This window comes from Rissa tridactyla, chromosome Z (genome assembly GCF_028500815.1).
Source record: "Rissa tridactyla isolate bRisTri1 chromosome Z, bRisTri1.patW.cur.20221130, whole genome shotgun sequence".
Lineage (NCBI taxonomy): Eukaryota > Metazoa > Chordata > Aves > Charadriiformes > Laridae > Rissa > Rissa tridactyla.
Window position 1 is genome coordinate 23,787,934 of NC_071497.1, and position 24,648 is coordinate 23,812,581.

General features: G+C 38.5%; 1 protein-coding gene across 7 annotated transcripts in view; it reads right to left on the reverse strand.

The window, feature by feature from the left end:
* The window catches only part of APC (APC regulator of WNT signaling pathway), a 101,790-nt gene that overhangs the window by 32,317 nt on the left and 44,825 nt on the right, over window positions 1-24,648 (reverse strand). For 5 of the 7 annotated variants that reach the window (XM_054184688.1, XM_054184684.1, XM_054184682.1 and 2 more), the window contains exons 3-7: window positions 18,208-18,292; window positions 17,055-17,256; window positions 11,668-11,776; window positions 9,926-10,039; window positions 5,283-5,366 (exon numbers count right to left, since the gene is read on the reverse strand). In XM_054184688.1, the coding sequence (XP_054040663.1) occupies window positions 5,283-5,366; window positions 9,926-10,039; window positions 11,668-11,776; window positions 17,055-17,256; window positions 18,208-18,292 (594 nt within the window). The remainder of the gene's footprint in view (window positions 1-5,282; window positions 5,367-9,925; window positions 10,040-11,667; window positions 11,777-17,054; window positions 17,257-18,207; window positions 18,293-24,648) is intronic. The other 2 variants (XM_054184686.1, XM_054184685.1) reach the window with 1 other exon arrangement.

Consider the following 24,648-nt stretch of genomic DNA (forward strand, 5'->3'; position numbering starts at 1 on the left):
TGTGGACGATTAAAATATATGTTTGTATAGATATAGCATTACAGTAAATAAATTAATATTCACGTGATGGACCGTGGATTAGTGGTTGTAAAGACAGCGTATAACCCCTGCAAGCATGCCCCCTCTTTGCATCACCTTTTAATATTGAACACGGGACCCGTGGATGGAAATATCTAAACCCCCAACCGCACCAGCAAAGGACCAGAGCACGCACACAGCTGCAGGGTCTGCAGCCTCCACCGGAGGTACAGCAGCGGGAGAACGCTGCGCTAAACAGCGCCACCCATTTCTAAGCGTGGCTTTTGACACGGCGTTATCTGTTTCTGAATTCTGGCACCACAGGGCAAAAGTCACTTCTAACGGAGCGTGCCTGCTGGCTCTTGCCACAAGTGCCTATTACAGGTGGACAGAGCTGCTCCCTCCATCTTGTTTGCCGCTATTTTCTAAGTGCTTCAGAAGTCAACAGTTAACTATCACCTGTCAATTATTAATTTCTCTGTATTTACTAAAAGAAAAATAATAAATCTCTAGCTATTTTACGACATTTGCAAGCATAGTAGGCCTTGATAATTTTTGCCGAGACAACGAATTACAAATAATTTTACCTAACACTTCGTCAGCGTGAGCTGTCAAAGCAACCTCTTGTGTATTTACTAGGACAGAACACTCTTCTACGCATAAACGACTGGTTTTTTTCCCCAATATTCAACTACCCTATTATTTTCTGTGTGTTGAAAACTACAGATACACTCTTATTTTCTAGACACCAGAAAACATTTATTTTGCCATTACCTCATATTAAAGAGAACACACATACAGGTATAAGTAAGAAGCTCAGACAAAGAACAATGCAAGACACAGACATTAGAAACCATAAGATTGAAACACTTTTGCTACAGTTGAGTCAAAGGAGAAAGAAAGTCCAGTGAGTCAAATCTTTTGAGAGAACTCCTGTCCATCACGGTTTAAACAGTTTAAAGCTTGCTGAGCATAATCTCTGTACAGAATAAATCCTTTACTTTTTATCTGCAGCAACGTTACCCAGTGGAAATACTTCACATATTTCAAATGACAGGTAATTTGAAAGAAAGGCCTGTACCACTATAATAAGTTGAAAACCCCATACTAAACACTTGCCAAGAATTTGCTTTTTTCTCTTAAATAATTTCACATTGTACCTGATGGCCAAAAAATCTCTTTGGAGGGGTCTAACTCTACGGTGGATTTCAAACTTTACTATGAAAATCTTGCAAAATATCTAACAGAAGTTTCACGAAATTTGACGGTACCATCACTTGCAGGTAAATTACTTCAGTTTTCTTCTAGCAGCATTTACAAGACTTTAGTAATTCCCTAAACCTTAAAAACATGCTAAAATGTGAGCCAAAATTTTCTCTGCTCATTGATTTCCAAAAGCTATTTTTATGGTGTGGTACTATATTTGGTCTTATTCTACAAAATATATTGCACTTGGATTCAACAGTGACTGGCATCACCACAGGGGCCAACTATGTCAGTAGACAAGCTATGGTATTTATTACTGTTGTTACTAAATCTTTATAAACATAAAGAGCGCGTTCAATTTGGGTATCACTGTATCAGGCACAGTACAAAAATAAAATAAATGCCTCATGTTTATGTTTTTCAGTTATGTGGACTCTACAGTTTGACTGCTACTACCTTCCTCCTTGCCACCAGGGAACTTCAGAACTAGATGCATCTGTTTTCCATAGGAGATGTCGATCCTTTGGAAATTATTAAAACACATTATAAAGTGCACAGTGACTGCCTCCTTTACCTACCACCTCCTGTAGGACTCTGTCCTAAAACGTGTTCCTATACAACCAGCCACCCAGACACTTTATGGATAAGACACACCACAACAGAATTTTGATATATTAGAACTTCCATGTATTCAGCAGCCAAATAATTCGGTGAAAGGTGCGAAGAACGGAGACAATCCACACAACTGAGATGAAGTGGAATCCCCCTGAGCACAGGCATGTGAAAAAGGAGATGCAGCAGAATGTTGTCTCGTGGGGAAAGCTCTGAAGCCTGTGCTGGGGAATGGGTACGTTTGGGTCCCTCTCCGGCCCCTCTACACTAATGCACACTGCGTGGGGAACAAACAGGAGGAGTTACAGTGTGTGCAGACATGGGGCTATGACCTCATTGGGATCACGGAGACATGTTGGGACAGCTCATACAACTGGAAGGCTGCAACTGAGGAATACAGACATTTCAGGAAGGACAGGCTGGGAAAGCTCAGGGGAGACCCTATCGTTCTCTACAACTACCTGCAAGGAGGGGGTTGTTCTCTTCTCCCAGGTCACAAGTGATAGGAGGAGAGGAAAAGGCTTCAAGTTGCACAAGGGGAGGTTTAGACTGAATATTAGGAAAAATTTCTTCACTGAAAGGGTTATCAAGCATTGGAATGGGCTGCTCAGAGAAGTGGTTGAGTCACCACCCCTCAAGGTATTTAAAAGACAGGTAGATGTGGTGCTGAGGAACACGGTTTAGGGGGATTTGTCAGTTTATGGTTCAACTTGATAATCTTAAAGATCTTTTCGAACCTCAATGACTCTTTGACTCTATGGCAAGGAGGGCAGTTGTGACCCCACAGGTGATAGAAGAGTCAACAAGGAGAGGTACTGTGCTGTACCTGATACTTGCAAAGAAGGAAGAAGTGGTTAAGGACATGAAAGCAGTGTCCTTGGCTGCAGTGACCATGAGATGACAGGGCTCAGGATCCTATGAAGATGGAGAAGAGCAAAAACCAGGACCACAGACCCACATTGCAGGAGGGCAGATTTCAACCTTTTCAGGTTATCTGCTTAGAATTCCATGAGATACAGCCCTGCAGAGAAGAGAGGTCTAGCATCTGGCTGATGTTCAAGGATGACCTCCTCCAAGCTCAAGAAACGTCCATTCCAACAAGCAGGAAACAAAGCAAGGGCAGCAGAAGTCTTGTATGGATGGGCAAGAAGCTCCTAGCTGAACTTGGGCATTAAAAGCAAGAGTGTAAGAGGCAGAAGTGGCGTGAGGTGTCTCAGGAGCAAAGCATTGCTGTGCAATCATGTGATGTGCAACAGGAAAGTACTTAAACAACAAAAGGAAGTCTAGGGAAAAAGCAGGCCTCCTGCTGAATGGGGAAGGGGCCCTGGGGACAGAGGACACAGAAAAGGCCGAGGTACTCAATACCTCAGCTTTACCATTAAAACCACCCTTCAGGCATCCAGGTCCCTGAGACCAGAAGGGAAGTCTGGAGCAAGAAAGATTACCCTTGGTGGGGAGGACCAGGTTAGGGAGAGCTTAAGCAAACTGGACATACGTTAAGTGCTAATGGCCTCATGGGTTGCACCCATGAGTGCTGAGGGAGAGGGATGATGTCATTGTGAGGCCATTCTTGAACGGCCATGGCAGCAAGGAGGGGTTCCTGAAGACTGAAGGAGAGCAAATGTCACTATCTCCAAGAACAGCAAGAAGGAAGATCAAGGGAACTACGAGCTAGCCAGCCTCACCCCAGTCCCTGGCAACCGAAAGTGATCCTCCTGGATCAAAGAAAATCCTCCGGGAAAGCATTCCCGAACACATTAAAGACAAGAAGGTGACTGGATACAGTCAGCAGCGTTTTACAAAGGGGAGGTCAGGCTGGACCCTTCTACAATGAGGTGACTAGCTCGCTGGGCAAGGGAAGAACAGCTTATGTTATTGACATCAACTTTAGTACGCCTTCTGACACTGTCTCCTGTAACATAATCACAGACAAGCTCACAACGATGAACGGTTAGATAAGTGAACAGTGGTGTGGACTGAAAACTGGCAGAAGAGCTGGGCACCAGAGAGTTGTGACCAGTAGCACAAAGTACAGTTGGGGGCAAGTGACTAGTGATGTACCCCAAGGGTCAATACTGGCATCAGTACTGTTCAACATCTGAATTTATGACCAGGATGCTGGGACACATTCCACCCTCACCAAGTTTGCAGATGACAGGAAACTGGGAGAAGCAGCTGATACACCACAGGGTTCAGCCGCCTTTCAGAGGGACCTGGACAGGCTGGAGAAATGGGCTGATGGGAACCTCATGCAGCTCAACAAGGGAAAGTGCACAGTCCTGCACCCAGGAGGGAACAAACCCAGGCACCAGTCTATGCTGGGGGCCACCCAGGTGGAAAAGAGCTCTGCAGAACAGGACCTAGGAGACCTGGTGGACAAGCTGAACATGCTAGCAATGGACCCTTGTGGCCAAAAGTCCACCAGTATCCTGGGCTGCAATAAGAAGTGTGTTGCCAGCAGGTGGAGGGAGGTGTTCCTTCCTCTCTACTCAGCTGGTGTGGCTTCATCTGGAGTACTGTGTCCCATTCCAGCCTCCCCATTACCATAAAGAAACGGACTTACTGAGGCAAGTCCTGTGCAGGGCCACAACGCTACTTAAGGGACTGGAGCATCTCTCATACACAGAGAGCCTGACAGAGCTGGGACTACTCAGCCTGGAGAAAAGAAGGCTCAGGGGGATCTCATCAATGTGTATAAACACCTGGACTGGATAATATGTCAAAAGATAAGGCAGCTTTAATTATACACACTACTGTCTGATTCACTTATAAAACCAGATTTTCCCAAAAATCCTAGAATTATGAAACCATTATTTTTCAAATTGGAAAAAGCAGACATCCCTTAGTAATCCAAATGCTGCTCTGAGCTTTCACGGTAGTCATTTTGGAGGAAGACAAAACATAAAATATTCAGGCCCAACATTCAATTTATATTTAATTTACCAGCACAAGAAATGGAGTTGACCTTGTAAGTGAATTTCCACTATGAGAGCAGTTTTTGCTAATGGCAATTATGACTACGGACTTTGTAATTTACAGGAAACATTATCTTGTATTTCTTAATATAGAACCCAATACATACCACTAAAAATATGCCAGGATTCTACAATGGAAGTCCGACAGAAACTGTATTCACCCTTTTAAAATGCTATCTCTCTCAGAGAGATAAACAAACCATGAAGGCGCTTATCAGAGATTCATATTTAGAAAGGCACGTACAACTGATTTTTATAATTTTTTGCTAAAACCAAGACTCAGGCAAGTATTTCACCCTCAGTTCACTGGTAAGAGAGAAAGTAAGAGCCTATGTATATTGACTAGTTAATTAACTGTGACATCACTAGCTGATGGAAATAACCCTGCCTACCACTTCATTCAAATAATTTAGGTTTTTTTAGAAAAAGATTATACCATAATCAAAAGAAGGCAAGTAATTGCTCACTAACCTCTGCTTCAGCTGCTTGTGATTGCAGGAGCTGTCGTATACGAAGAATGTCCTTCTCTATTTGTTGAATTCTTGCCACCCTTGCCTGAAATGAATGCATTTTCATGTTTGGTTTTGTTCAAAAACTCCTTTTACTTGCTGTATAGAATGACAATATGAAGAGCTCTTTGCAAATACAGCTGACTACAAGTAAACACAGATACTTCGTTCACATGATAATTCAAATGTTCTTAATAATTAAATACAGGCATGATTGCAAACTTTCAAAGCATAGTGATAAACTGGGTTTTTAATAAAACCGATGCTCATTTGGACACAGTAGGTTGTCACACAGTACACATTCAGGTATAAAATAAATGCTCCAGTTAACCTGCACAATTTTCCTGTTTCTGAAACTGACATTTTGTGCAGACCTTAAGCAAATTATTTGACTTTCATCTCAAATGTTATAATTCTACTTGCCTTACTGAGATTTGAGAGAGATGTATATTTGCAGAGTGTCTTGAAGGTATGAAATCCTGAATGACTTCTACTATATTTGGTTAATGGTTTGGGAGTTTTGTTTATGCACAGCCTCTGAACAGTTTCTGCTCCTACAGATCTCAAAGAATTTAACAGGCTAAGTACGAAGAAAACTACATACTGCTTCTTTGGTTTGTCTGGGATTTTATAGACAACTCTGAATCAGAGTCTCTTACACCCATTTTGCTACTCATTTCCCACTGCAACTATTCTCTGGTTAGGAATGGGAAAGTTAAAAAACCCAAATGTTACAGGATACACGTACCCCATACAGGTTGTATTGTGAAGCACAGGATGCATTATGATTCTGTGAAACAGTTGGTGTATAAAGTTATATATCCCTGTATGAGCTTGATAATATAATAAATTGACATTTGACTTTAAGAGTGGGCAGAAAATAATTAGCCCAATAATATCAGGATATGAACAGAATATCAAACTGATTAAATGGTATTTTTTTTCACGTGGTGGACCGCTTAATGAAACGGACACATAGTTCAAAGACAAATCCTGATTCTTTTGCCCGATTAACACTTACAATGCTATACTAAAAAAGCAAAGGGTTTCTGCATACAGTGTACAGTGCAAGGATCAGCATTATAACCAATCTTATTTAACATGTTTTTTATCTGAAAATGGAAATAAAATGGACTTTTAAAAGGTGCTAATGCCGAAAGAAACACATGGAATAGAAACTAGAAATTTCAGAAATGTAGAAGAAAATATAATCACAAAATAGGAAGAACTCCTGACATATGCATCAGACACAGCTATGGGAAAAACATCATAAACATCTGCATTTAGTAGAGATGCAAAGCTACAAATGCTAAACTATAAATCTGATATGAATTAGTAAAGCAACGTATCAGAAAAACTGCCAATAAAAATTTGAAAGCTGCACACACAGAAGCTTCAGCAAAACATGAGGCAAATGAATAATTCATCCCCACTTTGCTCCTGGACAAAAAATTCTTAAGTATTAGAAAGATAATAAAAATATATTGCTGGAAATAACTGTGCATTAGTGACATGATGCACGACTGACAGAATATGTCTCTCACGGCAAACACAAAAACAGAGGTACACAATCGAACGAGCACCGGGAATGGTTTTAACTTTAGAACCTATACAAGAAACATCACTTTTTATTCTTATTTGTTCATAGTATATTCCCATTCACCGTTACATTTACTCATCACCTTTAAACATAAAATTGTTGGATAAAGTAACTTAACATTTAAAGTTATAAATTATTTGAATTTCACTGCTCCAGTAAGACTTCTCACCAAAAAAATAAAAATCCCCATATTCACAGTGATAGAAAACCAGAAACTTTCTAGAAAGTAAAAATAGGGAATGTTATTTTGTTTTTAAAAGGTTACTGTTTTTTTCCCCAAAACAGAGATACATAATAGACAAAATTATTAATGGGTCTACATTTACAAACACGATCACTGTATGAATCTAACAGTGCAGAAATCTTTATCTGTGCTAGACTCCAGAACCCAAATTTTGTTACATATTTAGTGGTCTGCTGTTTTAGCAAACTTTTAAGGATCTCGGGATAAATTCTTCGGGAGAATGATCATTTGTTGTGAGATTTTTAGGAACTTTAAACCTTAAAAAAATGAGATCCTTCTTGTTCTGGCATGAAGGAAAAATAAATTCTATGTTAACATGGCTTCAGTCTTGGAATTGGAACTTTTATTTTTTACAGAAATTACGTTTCTTCTACTTAGTAATAAGTATATAGGCTACAACATTTGACTAGTCAAAATAAAACACAGAGAAGTATGCTTTTTTGTTTTTTCAAGTAAGAACTACCATGTGAAATCACGAACTTCAAGGGATAGTACCGGTTAGTGTAAATAATTAAACAAGCTAAAATAAATTGCTAACCGTCTTCTAATGCATCTTTCTGAATAACTGTAACTGTTGGGCACGTGCTTGTATACAATCTTCATAAATGACAACATCAACAGTGAGATGCTGTGAGCTAACTTGCTTCGGAAAGAGGAGGACAGAGGAAACAAAGCCCCACCATGACAGATGAAAGAGGGAGAAGGCCATTATTTTAAGGTCCACGAGAAAGGGTGGCCAGTGCATCAATTACTTGGGCAACAGAAGGTTATCAGCTCCCTTACAGAATAATCCTTGGGACTCTTAGTACAGAGATGTCTGCAACGCCAGCCTTTATATAGCCGAACCCTTCTCTCTCTTCAATCTACATTTTGCATTGTTATTGTGTGTCACTATCAGTCAGGGTGGAAGGAAAACACAGAGCAGAAAGAAAGCTGAAAAACTAGCAAGTTCACTATACTTGCCAAATATGAATGTTTCAGTTTGCACATATGAACATCACAGTGAAATAATCCAGAATTTGCTTTTATGTATTTGTACGCCAATGAACTTCTACACAGTTTTGGCACCTGTTCTGGGTAAAATGAAACCAAGAGGAATTACCGGCCAAATTCATAAGAAACACATGCAAAAGGAGTTACTTCCTATTTTATAATCTTGATGTAATCACAACAGACACTGTAACGTCTGTAAGTATGTAAGTGTTACACGTATATAAAGAGAGTAAAACAGTTACGATAAACCCATGGTCAAACATTAATACAGAAAACTATAAAATATTTCAACATCTCCTTGGTAGCAATTTTCCCCCACAAAATTAAAAAAGAACAAGCAGGGTAGCAGCTACTTCAGGGACAACTTAAATTACTTTCATCGTGCTATAACTACAGTCAAATTGTTTCCCTGAAAAATTTCATTTATTCCCTGCCTGAGCGTATCTAGAATTTTGCCAGCAGCCTACCCTACCTATTTAGCTTAATTCACCCTACTCTAGCTTAAGCATGTTAGCAGCCAGAGAACTTTTGCAGAAGTTCTAGCGTCAATGCCATAACACTTTCTCCTGCAAGAGGGCTAACCAGGCACCCGCAGACGATCCCCAGTCCGCTCTGCCTTCACTCGGGACTGGCTGACGCAAGGTGCACCGCTGAATTCGCGCAAGGCACCACCACTGCTGATAAACCTCGGTAACGCAGCCGTACGGCTTCCAGATCGGATTATTATGCGGGCAGGTTAAATTTGGGTATGTCTGAGTAGGTCTATATGGACAAATCCCTACACAGCCTTTATGGACATACCTGACAATCGCAGGATATCTGTTTTGCTAAATACTTACAACCACATGAATTTCCTGAGAAGTCCTAGTAAATCACTCACTTTAAAAAATAAAGCAGCTTTTCTAATTACGAACAAAATTAATTAGAGATGTTTCCTATGTAGCAAAATTTTGTGTTGAGTAAACCCATTAAGAAAAGCAGAGCCTAAAGAGACTATTTTTATTGAAAGGACATTTTTTGTAACATTCACCATAAAAAACCCCAGGTTATCTTCCCAAACTGGTTATTTAGCATCTCTGGAAATAAACAGTAATAAATAATTCAAGTTGTCACTCTACTACTGTGGAGGAATAGTTTTTATAACCATCAAGCCACTGATTACTCTATTTACAGGTTCCACACAATTACATTCTGAGTTACACTTCCAAATGTGTGTAACACGATTTGCATATAGAATTGTACATGTCCTCATCATGAATGCAAAACAACTCTTGGTGAGAGCAAACAACTTCCAGATAGGTATGTGAATTACATTTTACTTGAATACCTTCTTTTCAAAGATTATTCCTTGATACATGGTTTCTCGTTAAGGAAACTTCACAATAGTAGCTGGATTTTACTCTAAACTTAAAAGCATGAAAAAACCCAGCATGACAGACACAAAGCAAAGCAGTTGCAAATACACGTTTGTTTGAAGCTAAAATGGTAAGAAATTATAAGCAAATAATCATTAAAAATATTTTCTTTTGAAGAAATTGTCTACTTCTGCCTACTCACAAGCCGGCTTTTAAACAGGCAGAGGAAGGTACTTTTTGCTGAGTAGTTACTTCCCATGTTCTGATTCCTATTTTTGTATTTGAAAAGCTAACTAAATGCTCTAAGGTATCACCGTGTTTACACACAGTTTAAAGATACAACTTCCAAGAATTTAAGAGAAATGCAGGAAAACTTTGTCCATTCCTTCTAATAAACTATAGACAAACTATACCTGTGCTCGCTTCTCCATGTCCTGACAAGTGCCTAGCTGTTCTTCCATTGCTGCTCTGATTTGCCTTGCCTCATACTCCAGCTGCCTTCTGGTCATATCTGTTTGCAAGGAGAACTGAAATTCAAGTACAGAGAAGGCGTTTTAGTAAATAACATTTATGTAAACTATGTATTTCCCTGAACAAAAGCAGAACAATTACTTTTCCACACCAAACTTCATAAACAAAACAATAACAGATCCTTCAAATATGACTGCATTATTAAAAACAAGAACACATAATGTTGTTCAACCAACAGACTACCCACAAGTTTTGTCAAATGACTAACCTAAGAGTACATTGAGACAGCATCATTCATTATAAGCCTGGCACATCTGGCTACTAATGTATGTCAGCACAGCAACAAAACTGTTACGCATGCCATCTCAATCAGTATTTTCAAAAATATTAAGAGGTATCGAACTACTGCACATAGTGATTCATACTGCTGCTATCTACCCTATTTCTAACCATCCTGTCAAAAAAGCACAAGTGCTGAATCCAGGAACAGCAACAAAGCTTACGGCAAGCCATTCCAACCAACAGATTTTTCAAGGCAGAAGCAAAGCACTGGTTTTGGAAAATCACTCAGTTTGCAAATAAACGAGCCTCCAAGAGCAGTCCTCCCAGAACACTTTACTAAGGTCAATTCTGAGAGTCAAAACGAGACAATCATCTACAAATATGTAAAACGGTACTAAAAAGAATGGGATATGTCATTCTCTTGTGGCTGGAGTTAAGTAGTAATGGATATAAATTACCACAAAAGAGATTTAGCACAGATGTTAAGTAAGACATTCTAATAATAGAAAGAGCTAAGTCAATTAATTACCTACGCAACTGGGGACACGATCTTAAAACCTACAATAGAGTGACACAGATACAGCTGACAGTGCTTTTGGGAATGGGCTGCCCTTCCTCAAGACCCTTTTCAGACCGTCACCCGTTGCTTCTGGTGCTCTGATAAGCTAAGCCACGACTCAGATTTATGAAGTCCTGCTGCTTCACCCCAGTCACCAAGGCGTTGCCACTGTCTGTTCCCACTTCCAGGAGTCTGACTGCTTCCTGACCAGGTATGACTCTGTAAAGATGGGCCACCAGGTCTTCCCAACACTATGTGTGAAGGAATGCACTGCAAATATATCCAAGTTGCTGAGGTCTGACAACAGGAAAACCTGTGTTATTATCTGGGTTATCAGACATCTTCATTATCCCAGACAATGGTGACTTGGCTATAAACAGTTTGGAGATGCCAAGGTAAAAGTTTGGAGGAACAAAACCTGCACAGGTTACAGCACCACTTTGCCTACTGTTATGAATTAAGAGCTCCTGTGTTAATTGTCTCTTAGGCTAATACTGCTCTCAAAACTAAAAGAATCCACTAAATAACAGAACTGATAGAGAAAAGATCTTCAGCGGATAGAGTTAAGAAGCAGCACACTGACATGTAATTCATTTGTCACAACAACTTTTCAGTGCTCCTCCTTATCACTGACATTTATACTGATAGGTACGAATTTTAACGTGTAAAATTATATATGAAAAAAATGCATTATTTTGGCTAAGTTAGCTTTTCATAGTGAATGAAAAGACGTTTTAAATTAAAATGATAGTAGAGAATGTCGCCAAATTCATAAAATATACACAGCATCTAAACAGAGATCATAGCACCAGATACATGACCAAGCATACTGAAGGTACTTACGTTTTCAGTAAGGGGGAGACTATCAATCCTTTTAGTCAGGTTCTGAAGCTGGGCATAATACCAGTCCTTTTCTTTCTCTTCCTTCTCAAGCTCCGCGAGCAAAAGAGATCTATTAAAAACAGACGTGAGAAATGTCTCACTATTAAGTCCTCATTACCATATGTAGGTACAGAAATACGCATCGACACCCATAAAAAGGGTTAAATGAGAAACAAGGTCTGTTGTTTCTCTGTCCTACAGCGACAGAGGAACTCGTCTGTCCTACAGCAAGTCACTAGCTTCTTGTATATCAGGTACACACCTATATAAAAGACGAAAATACATACATTCCTCTACAAAACCACTTTGAAATCTAAAACTAAGAGGCATTTTGTGAAAGCAAAAAACAGTTATTAGTCATGTGCTAACTTCTATTCTGCTTCTTTTAGAAAATATGCTTTGTACAATGCATCAAACTACATTTAAGAAAAGGCCTGGATGTTACAGGAGGATATGCATTCCCGAATCACACTACTGAATTAAATTATCTCCTTCGCCTTTGCAGTGTCTCCTTACTAACTTTGTCACCCATACCAAAACTATGGGTAAAGCACACAAAAATCAAGCTATTTCTATGAGTATTAAAAGAGTATTTTCCATCAAACGTTTTAAGCATTGCAGCTGTTTAAAACATTTTAAATGGGTATCATAAGCATACTGCATACCTTAGTGGTATATAAGAAAGATACAAAGATTAATGTATTCAGACTACCAAGAAAAAAAATCAGAAATTTTACATACTATTTTACCAGTCCTTCATGAACTACATTTATATAGTTGTAAATTTTGTCAATATAGTTATATAGCATTGTTACAGCACTTTTCAAAATATTTTTTAAATTTTCAGGCAAAATCTGGCTAGGAGTATACATAAAAGTTATTCTTGGGGTTTTTTGTGTTTTGGTTTTTTTTTAAATACAAATTTATTCATTTCTTACAAATGCTCTTTGTGAGCACTCTTCTTCCTTCTGGCATTTTAATATTGCTCATTAACATTAACGGAAATGCTAAAGTCAACACTTGGCCAGAAGACAAAAAGCTGCATACAAGTTTTCCCAATGTTGTTTCCCATCCCTTAACCTCTGCATCCCTCTCTCCCAACTCAGGTTGTGGTCTTTCTGAGCAAGAGCCATATTAATCTTTATAAAGCACACAAACACATTCTGGATAATTACTGTAAGATGTTAAGGAACAAAAACACAGCATACAACAAAAATACAAATTTCCCCTGACTACTTTGATAATGTATCCCAGTAATGATTTGAGATGATCAAACTTCCACATAACAGAACTTCATGCAGAAGAAAGAATTTAAAAACATGTATTTTAAAGGATCTGTTCAACTTAGTTCCTGCTTTAAAAATGTTTCAAACTAGTTTTGATGACTCGACATTCATACTCAAAGCAAGTGACCTGACCAGTGTTCAAACGGAAAATTAAAACTGACAAGGTCCCTCACTTCAACTGCAAGAGGCTGAAAAAACTACACACCTCTAAGAGTGATGAATGTTTTTAAGCATGAACAGAATGACATAAATTTCCAGATTTGATTCAACAGTTATGTTGAAAGAGAACTGTTTTAAGAATGTCAAGACTACACAGTAAGTCATTTACCAGTCAGTTTTTACATCAGACAGGCTTACACTCAAAATCAGCGAAAAGAAGCAACAAACAACAATTACCATACTGTTGCTGGTAACTGTAGCAGGATTACAGGAAAACAAATTCCTCAGCCACAAGGATGGGGCTGGCCGAAATTTCTTAAGTCCTTTGGACAGACTGAAGGAAAAGCTAATAGATGGTGCTCAGGGAAAGTCCATAAGGAAAGTAATTTTTCCGGCCTCCCACCTGCCCACCCTCTCACGAGGTACTCCGGGTGCCTGATCTCCGCGCACGCAGACATTCTTCCCTTTTTACCACCTTGGAGACTCGTGTACCGGTTGTGTCCAGTTTGTGAAATCAAATTTGCAAAAGCATAATTAATGCAATCCTTATAAAAAGTCGTTTTACCATTCGAGGATTTGCAAATGTGAAAGGACTGACTAATTCTGCCTCTGGATGTCAAAGAACCGGTAGTAGAAACTGGAGGAATTACTTTCAGCTAAGTGAACATGTGATTAAGCTCCTCTTGTAAAATGTATTGAGTTTGTGAGGCACTGTGTCACTCAATCTGTTTTGACAAGCACAACGATGCTAGAAGCAAGAAAAGAACTTAGGAACCATCAGTGCACCATAAACAACATAATGCATAACCTGAGGGTGATTCCTTTAATTTAATTTTGCTTCTGAATAATGCTTCATTTGGGATTACCAGTTTGGTATCACTGCTCCATGAGAATTCAGGTTTTAACAATGTCTTTCGGCACAAAGCCTGAAGGGCAGGTACAACCATAGCAGGTTGCACTTGCCATTTCCTTGAAAATAAGCAGCAAGTCTCTGTAGATGCCTCTGATAAGCTGCTCCCTGCACTTCACATCACTGTCAGATACTACACCAACCAGAAGTACAGCTCCTTCTCAGCCTTCTGGAACTTCTAGAGGTTAGGAGAGTAGTTAAGGTGGAAGAGCTGTTACCAATCATGGGAAAAAAACTGATGGAAAAACCCAGCTCAATTATTTCATCTTTTTATACCCTAAAATTGTTCACATCAGGACTTTCACAGTACCAGAGAAAATTCTCTTCTCTGTCTTACGCTGTCAAGTGCAGGGAGAATGCTGCAAGGCAAATGAAGCAAGCTTTTGGAACTTGACACTATTTTTATGAGTTAACAAAAAGTTTCCAATTTGAACTGCTTTTCTGAAGGGTGGATATTTCAAAAGACTTCTCTAATGTGGCGTTTCTGAAGCTCCCAACAATATATGAAGCTGAATGAATGCAAAAAACTGGTTTCTTCTTTTGGAGATCTTTTTTGCATAATTATGTCAATGTTATTCCAAGTTAAAAGGGAGAAGGGAAACAAACTATATGCTACTCTACTTGCATTATGCAAATTACAATTATAATTAATATTTTCACTTCAGTTGGTAGATGATAAAATAAAATCTTGAAAATGAAACTCTGCTGATAGATGCTGTGAAGATTTAGGTAAGTTGTACAGTCAGGCAGAGGGAGATCCGAGTAGGAGGAGAAAGAAGTCACGAGACAGAGGAAATACTCAAAATCAACATTAAGGAAATAAAAATACGAATGGCATAAAACAGAATAAACAAGGCATAGAAACATTTTCATAAAAAAATCATCATAAGATAGTAATCTCTAGTGGTAAATTACAGAATTTACAAAGGTGAGATTATTAAATTTACTAAATTGCAAAAGGCAAATCAACACAAAAAGTAACCTGCAGCGTACTCTGAAAAGTTTTGTTGTTGATACAGCGTCTTACCAAATACACCTGGAAACAGCCAGAGAGACAGCACGAGATATTTAACTAATGGTGTATTCTAAACTGGCAACTTAAAAACATATGCTCCCCACTTTTTTCTCTTTTCTTTTTTTTCTTTTTTCTTTTTTTGACTGTGTTATTAGAGGAGTGCTAAGCAAATGAGAAACAGGCAAACAGTTTCATGTTAATTCTAGTAAGTGAATCAATTGATTAATCTTCTGCCCCTCAGAAGACCATGTTTAGCCAAGCTAAATAGTTTTTTCAACACAAAACACGTTTTAGCATTTTTTCTTGTTTCTGATATGTTTACACTAATAAACATCTAATGAATTAGTTTATTAAACATGCCGTGAATTTGCCAAGCTCACACACAGTCAATACATGATTTGGCCCCTGCCCAAGCACTGCTGCGCACAAGCAGCATACATTGTGCCAGTGTGTTAAGGTACCGTGTAGAAATGTCCAAAGAACTACCACCTTAGAAGCCACAAGGAGTGGGAAAGGATCACAGATCATAAATCAGATGTGCTAACCACCTTGAAGAACGCCAGCTGCAATAAATCAATTCTCCTTGTTCCAAGTGCCCTGGAGTTCACTTGAATCATAACTGGAAGCCCTAACTACACTTAAAGATTTTAGTATCACATGCGGTAAAAACCAGCACTGGAAGAATACAAACAAGTACACCATTTTATTAAGATGGAAAATGACAGAGAAGAAGAGATTCCCAAATTCCTTAATATTCTTACACAGCTCCTCAGGAATCTAGATATTATGCAATGGAACAAATATGATCAGTGATGCTGACGAGGAAAATGAAAAAACAGAGTGGCTGCTAGAAGAGGCTCAGTATGGACCCATGGGAAGTTAATTTCATTCTGCTGACAGGACTGAAAGAAAGGAATCTAGACATAGTACCTTGGAGGAATAGTGAACTCCTTTCAGCTCTTGACTGCACAAATTGTAGTGAACGTCAGGAAACGGCCTTTAGAGGAGGGGTTTCTGATGGGCTGCCCACAAACCTCTTATTAGCTACCAAGCTTTTGTATTAGGACTCCAAAGCGGATGTTTTTTTGCTTGTTAGTGACAAGGAGGCATAAAAATACTGTGTTGCTATTTATTTGTTTTTGCAGCCTCCAGCCTGACATCTCATCCATTAAGCAGCTGCCAATGACCAAATCTCTAGGAAACCCTGCCTTACAGATAGGCCTCTGAAAACATCATTCAGTCAGGTTCATTTTAAGATATAAAGATGGCTTCAGTGGAAACAGCGGCACATCTCTTACTTCGCATTTCTTCTGTAAGTGATTGATAAAGCGCTACAAATCTGTATTATGCCCTGAAAATAGGTTCTTCCTATTAAATGGATAGCACTACCTTCCAAGAAAACAAAATTCCATGATTTGTCAACAAAAACCATTAGATGAGAACAACATCTTGAAGCTAAGAGCAAACATTTTGGTTTAGATGGCACTTTTGCTGAGAGAGCCGAATCACTACGTAAATGCCTGCTAATAGTAAATAACTGATCAGCCAGCTACGGCTGTTATAACGATTTGCAAAAAAAGAGAAAGAGACTGCACCATCACATTGTTACAGTTTCAGCACTTATCAACAGTGGTGAGGAGATATGGAGGTGTTGGGATGCTCCACCCCCTCTCTCTAAATATATTTCAGATGCTGACAATCTGCTGATCAAAATAAACTAACCTTCAGCCAACAAAGAGTAACGATGAAAAGCATATACGAAGAAGCACTAGAAACCATACAATGTGTTTTAAGACTTTGTTGTGTGTTTGTGCATCTAAATATAATGTAGATTCCTGGTTTCCTTACCTGTTTATCAAGATAAATATACCAGTGATCAAAACCATATGCATGACAGCTAAATACTATGTGTGTCAATAAACTTTCATGTTAAAGTCAGAAGTCAATCCATACTGGATGAATAAACAAAGAAATTTACCTCTCTTTTTCTAGCTCTTCTAAATAACCAGTGCTTTCTCTGCTTCCATTCATAAATCCTCTTCTCGGAAATGATCCCATGGGAACAGGGCTGCACTCTCCTGAACGGCTTGACACAGACCCTTCCCGGCTCCCATATGAACGCACGGACACCTTTGGCCTTAACTTCACTCCAGGGAAGTTGGTGCTTTCCAAGTTCAGTTCTGCATGACAAAGAGCAAACACTTTCAGAGCTGAAGTTCAGCAGCACAAACTTAAAAGATCATTTCTATCCTAGTTTCTTATTTCCTGAGCAAATCCATGATTTTTTGATGGAAACACTTCGCATGGAAACCCACAGAAGAACATAATGTGAACAAAACCAATCTTAACGGTACACTTGGAGAATAATAGTCATCTGAGCAGATGGCCAAACTGCAATCCTGACAATCAGAACAGTATCCTCACACGAGCCTGCCTGCCCACTTTCCCAGAGGACTTAAGAAATGGGCAGGGTTTTGCATAAATGTCGTATGAATTGTTCTTGTGGCCTACTTCCTGATAGATTCCTTCTCAGAGATGCTGCAGATGCTTCACTGTCATGTAAATGATGACAACTCTGTCCACCACAGAGCCCTTAAATGCAGACATACCCTATGATATTTCTGGTTCAGTGATAGGGAAAATGGATTTATAGAGGGAGTCAGTGGTCCGGGCTTGCTTTGCAGATCCCATATAATGGGATGGTACACATTCCAGCACATGCTCTCCAGGGAAGGGGGCATCAATCTGCAGCACGACAGCTAAAATTCCAGCAATACGACATGGAGAGGGGCAGGGCATGCAAACAAGTTTAGAAAACTGGTGGAATTAATCCATAATTAACTTAAACCAATGTATTTTTTTCTGAAGAACTTAAAGTAATTGCAAGTTATATCGAAAGCAATTAAGATGAAGCTCTACAGTAACAGTAGGAAAACATAAAAACAGCAGAGAAACTTTTCTTTTGGAGAATGTGTCTTAAAATGCTTAGCAAAAATAACAGTCACTGAGATGATGCCTAATCGTCAAAGTCAGCATTGGAAAGAAGATGCAGCCGAGTTAGAAAATTTTAACCCAAAGAAAAAACAACTGAGAAACAAATTAACCTACTTAAAACATAATTCTACATTCACCTTTAAGTCGTTCCAGTAAGTCAATTTGTCCAGAAGACGCCATTGCCTCATCTTCAATACTTCCTTGTAGCTGTTTCAGCACCTCCTGTGCGAAATTAAGCTTAATTAAGAAATCCTTACAATAATAAACCACAAGGTAAATACATCTTATCCTGCCCTCAAGTGCACGTTTATGTAACAGCTACTGAGAAATTGATGTAAACTATATTTCATGTGAGCAGTCATCAAGTGTCATAACTTTAATTGCCATCAAATATATTCTACATTTTCCACAAGCACTGTCATGATGTAAAGTATATCCCAAATAACTCATCCTCTCTGGTAGTCTAATCTACCATCTTATTTAAAAGTTCTTCTTGAACTGCATTCAACTTACCTCAAATTTACAGATGGGGAAATGGAAGTAGAGAGAAATTAGTTAAATTTTTTCCACCTGCATACCTAAAGTTAGTATTGTAAAAATAAAATGTGGATACATAATGAAAAGTTACAACAGTTTTCTTGAACACCGCACTTTCTAAACCTCAAAGATATCAGAGCAGCATAATCCCCAGGATTTATTTTCTGCAATGCCTTAGCACCACTGTAAACCAGCAAGGAGAGTCATATTATTCTTACTACTACTGCTGCCACTACCACCAATGCCACCGTCACCACAGCTATGAGGAAAAGACTCAGGATTTCTTCATGGTGTCATATTATTTGGCTTATTACTATGACTATTACTACCACCACCACCACCATGCCTACGAGAAAGATATTTAGGACTCCTTCACGCAGCTGAAGCTTCAAAGCCAAGAATATTGCCACGTACTATTGATAAAATTATACAGCTGAAGGAACATACTTCTAATGCACAGGAAGATTCACAGTAAACAATGAGTGCTACGCTACAAGGGGCCTGTAAGCCCCCAGGTCCCTAATGCTCAGTGGCCCAAATTCAGGTAGAAAATTAGATGGAAGTTAGTGAATGCCTCTTCCATATCATAATGGTGGATACATCAATAGAAAAATACATTGAAAACACTGGCCACAAGGCAAAAAACCCTTACTGGAATTTAAGATGTAATTTTTCATACTGTGGCATAGAAAATGTTTTTAGAAGCAGCAGTTGTCAGGAAATGAAAACAATTCTGAATAATGGAAGGTACTGCACGCTTTTCATACATAGACTCTACACACAGAATTGTACTGCTGTTCAGACCTAAAAACTAAAGAATTTTAGGCAATTTAAAAGATCTCCACATCATTGTATTCCTCTTTTAAGAGCCTAGCACACCTTACTGTCAACATTAATAGTTCTTGCAATTTGTACAGAAGGTACCTTTTAAATGAATTTTGCTCTTTTCAAAGGAAACAAAAGTAGTAAAAGGATTTTGGGTAAAGAACTGCACAGTGTTCTGGGGAAATAATCTCCGAGCACTAGACTTGGAGCAAACGGTAGCAGCACAGTCACTGCAGCCACCCACCGTGTAATTAGATGCTGGTACTCTAGGATGAGGAATACTGGAATACAGACACACCAACTATGTTTACACCGTTTTGCGGAAATAATTCTGCAGGTAGAGTTGAGGGCAAATTTGCCTGACTGATGGAGTCAAGGTGTGCGTCTGTAATCCCGTTTTAGTTTGGATCAGTCTAATGCCAGATTCCCATCTGTCCCACCAGCTGGACTTTGGTTCACATCGCAGGGTGATCTCGGAGCGTCAACGGGATTAATTCCTTTCCAATCAAACCAAGCTAGCAGTTACACCTAAGACTGCTAATAGGCATTCATTCCACGGGACCAGGCTGGAGCTAGTGTAAACCCCAAATCCCCTGAAACATATATAGTAAGCACGCTAGGGCCTCAACATAATTCATCTGCAGATCTGCTCTTACTGCACTACCTGTTAATGCTGGCAGAGGCTTTAGGTTCAAGTCTGGGGTGATAAAATCACTGCTCTCAGAAAGACATCTCCACTGTGCTTGTGTTTTTAAGTACACTCAAGGGCATCCTCATTAGCCATATGGCCCAGCCACCTCTATACATAACACTTGCCTTGTCAGCAAAGTCAGACAAACAAGTAATCTGGTGTTTTTCAAAGAAGGACTCCCACATTTTTCAAAGAAGGACTCCTACATTATCTGACGTAAGGGCAGATAACATTTACAGACAGCAGTCTTAGCTTAAAAGCCTAAAAGGGCAATGTGGATACGTGGAGCAGTCCTGGGAGTTTTGCAGGCTTCTGAAAGACCTGTCAACTCAGATAAATTTAGAAATAACTAATGAATCCCTTTCCTCTGAGAGCAGTACCTCGGTGCAGGGGGAAAAACCCCAACCCAAACATCCAACCCCTCCTCCCTGCGTGGCAGTTCTGCTATTCAGAAATCGTATGTTCAGGATACTTTCCGACATAATGAGTATTCCTGCTTCAAGAGCCAATGTGAACAGCTAAGTGGAAATCCTATCACCTTTTCCTGCGGTACCAAATCACACGACTGAGGTGTCCAGGCAGCTAGGGACTGCTCTTTCTGAATATTGGCAACAGTTAAACATTAGCACACCGGATCACCTTTCTCAATTTTCTCTGCTACAACTCATTAATTTAGGTTGTAACTATTAGTTTTTAAATGATTCTTTTTTTTTTTTTCCAACAGCACATGCATTTTTTCCAAGTTAGTAGGTAAAGTGTTCTTTTCTATATTTTTCTACATTTCTCTTCTGTAGTACCATTGCTAAGATAACAACAACGCCATTATGAGGCTATGACGTCAACTTCAAACTCAATCACAGCACACTTTGAAATCTACAATGATTAAGCAGACAAAGGTTACAGGGAGAGATGCAGCCCCTGGGCCAGGTACTGGTGGAAAATGAGGCAGTGTGCTAAAACGACAAATTAGGGAATTTACAATTTTACTTGAATAAAGGAACCGATAAGTTTTCTGCAATAACTCATTTGAAGTAAACGTGGCAAGTTACCCATTACTGTGATTATGCAATTTTTTATTTATTCACTTATTATAATTCCAGGACTCAACACTAATGCTGTTTAGGTGCAGTTCTCCCACTTTCCCCAAAAAATTAATACAGGGCTTTGAGACAGTAATTTTCCACAATAATTTTATATTACATTTGATATCATGTCTGCTAAATAGTGTAAAATCTTCTCCATAAATAAACCTGAGTCAATTTAACTAAAGCTAAATTAATACTGTTTAGTTATGTAACTTTGAATAAATAGATTAGTAGTGGTTTATAGCACTATTCTAAGCAAATTCTTTATTGACTTACTAGTGATTTACTGAAAAAATACACAAATGTAAGTGTGTCTAAGGAATACTGCAGAAGTTGTTTCTATTCTTTTAAAGAACGTAAGTCAAATTATTTTAATGGTCACTTAAATATAACCTAGTTTATCTTGTTCTACTGCAGAAGTACAAAAGAATGCTTTTGGAAGGGAGCTGGCCCTATGACTCATCATCATTTAGAAAGGTTTCTGTCTTCAGTCTCTGGACTGTGAAGTACAGACACAATGTCAATTTATTTTTTTTTTGGACTCTATGAACATAGTCCTGACCTTACAACTACTTTATGGATAATTAAATAACAAAGATCAGACCCATAAGCAAGCAACTGGAAAACTACTGAGAAGAAAAGCACCTTAAACAACAGTATATGCACCCAGCTAAGTGGTAAGGGATGTAAATAAAATTGCTTAAGGGCTGGGAATTTACTCAAGCTGCTAATAAAGAAAGGAATCACAAAAGAACAATGCTAACAATGCCAGATTTCAAATCCCAATGAGTTAAGATTTAAAAGTACATTCAATTTTTGAGAACTTTAAGTGTAAATATCAATATTCATATTTAGAAATATTTTTAAAATACAGTAGCTGTAAGAAGACATTCTGGTTTAGACATATACCCCCTCCTTTGTCAGAAAAAGGAGCAGCGACGACAATTCAGACAAGTCAGATACATTTGGTCTTCTGTGAACAGTACTTGCTTCCCTCACCCCTCTCTGTTTTAAACAAAGTAAGCTTTATTACTTATATTCACTTTTCTACAAGTTTTCTGCATTCAGTGAATGCCAAAACATATGACAATCATAATGAAAATTAAATATATGAAATCGCCGCCGGCAGTACACCAGCTATACTCACAGGCCAGTTATCAGCTGGAACAGTAGGCCAACAAGATATTTTGACATCTGCTGGATCCTTTAAACGTAAGCATGAGTCTACGTTTAAAAAGACTTCCAACAACAGCTATTCTTTCAATCAATTTTTAGTAAGACACTCTTCAGACCCTGTTGCCCCTTTTCAGCTAATAACTGTACTTGGGCCTGTGTGAAGAGACATTCCTGTCATATACACAGACTTCACTGTGTGTTTCTTTCAACATTTGTAAACAAACCCCAGTTATCCTTCAGTTTAGGTTTTTTAGGTCATGCTTACCTTTGATACCACTGTATTTACAACATTTGAGTATAAAAACAGGTTTAACTGCACAAACATATAAAGTGTTTACAATTTCAGACAGTAATTGAACATCGATCTTAGTACCACATAGGATGGGAATATCTATACTGTATGACTGAAAACTATTATTTTTAAGCAAATCAGCAGTATTTTTAAATGAGAATATTTCTGACAGCATCCGTACTCATGTTTTTAACCCAAGATGCTGAAAACTTAACATACAATTGCACTCAAAACTGAAAGTGATTTTTGAATTTCAACCCAGTGTTGCACATTGTTACAATTACTATTTAAAATTCGTTTAAAATTTTAAAAAGGGCAGGAAAAAAGCACATCCATCACTCAAATTCAACAATATTAGATGTCAAAACAGCAGGGGCGGATGGACACCAGAATACTATTTTCTATGCATTTACAGATAGCATGAACTTAATTTCAAGGTCTAACACGACCCTTCATAACTTGGGTCAAGTTCATAACATATATGAACTTGACAGTGACTTAATACTATCACACACAGTGCGACACTCACAGGGGCCGAGTGAGAGCTATGGAAGAGGCCCTTTACTTCTATACATTTTGGCAAATTACACTGCTACTTAATCAAGCCTGTTGGGAGCCCTTCTAATTGCCCGAAGAGCCAAGCGATCGTTCTGGTTGCTCAACCCTATACTATAACCAGGTCCAGCAATGATGACAGCGCTGCCAACCGAGGTGAAACACTGGAGCAACTCAACTTTTAACCTTGTAGAAAGAGGAAAGCATTTGTTATGTGAAACGACGCTGTTCATTTTAATTTCAAACAATGTCATTTTCTAAAAGAAAAATATTCACTTGGTGTAACTATGCTCAAGAGTTGTCACTTGCTGTAACCACATACTGAAGTCAGTACTAAGTTTTTAGTGCAATTCCACTGTCAGATCAACTAATGTTATCTTATTTTATGCTCAGAAAGAATGCTGTCTGAAGTAACGTCAGTAACCATATTCATCACTATCTCAATTTCACCTAAATTCCAAAAAATAAAAATCAAAGTAATAAAAAAATAATATTCAATTTTCCACCCAATTTGGATTCTGGTAGAATCTTTAGAATTGCAAAGATCGTGCTAAAAAATATTACTTACTGTGAAATCACACCAACAAAGTTAAAAAGACACAAATCAAACATAATATAATGCCACGGCTGCTTCTTTACTGATTAAAAAATGATATTTTAAATGTCTGTGTTTTGTAAGATGCCAAATGACTTTTATAACCACATTTTTAGTTCACATGAACTTAAAAAAGAGTTATTCGCAAATGTCCACTTGCATTAGTTGTGCAGCCACTGAAGAGAAGTATTTCCCAGAATTCATCATTTAATTCAATTTGTAAAAATGAGTTCAGCTCATGGGAGTCTCTTCCACTCACACGTTAGAATTTACCAAATGACAAACACACATGAATATCTTCAAAGTTACTTTTTATTTTTAGAGGATCTATCCATTGCCCTCTCCCTTGCATATCCACTCTGATACCAGTATTCTTCCTCCCCGTGTCACAATCCTGATGTGACAGTCTCCTTTACATGCCTTAAGACTGGCATCACCTCTTCTCTCCTGAACGGCATTGGTGCGTGGGGCACCAGAAAAACTTTCAGCCTGTGCAAAATCCAACTGAAAGTAAGGGAATTGATTTGAGAAGGAAGAAGCAACTTCACATTATAAAAAGAAATATAATCATAAAAGGCTTATAATGTTTCCTATGCTAACCATGGTTACCGTTTTCCCTTGAAAGACTTCAAAAGTTCAAGCACTTACATATTGGGAAAGGATGAATTGAAATTAATTGGAAACCAAATATATACTGGAAAGAAAACACTGGATGAATTAACACAGCACAAGTTACAGAAACTCAGAATTTAGTGCATATTCCACAAATGTTTACACAGGCAAGGAGTGTTACTGCTGAATCAATACCTTTTCTCCCTACTT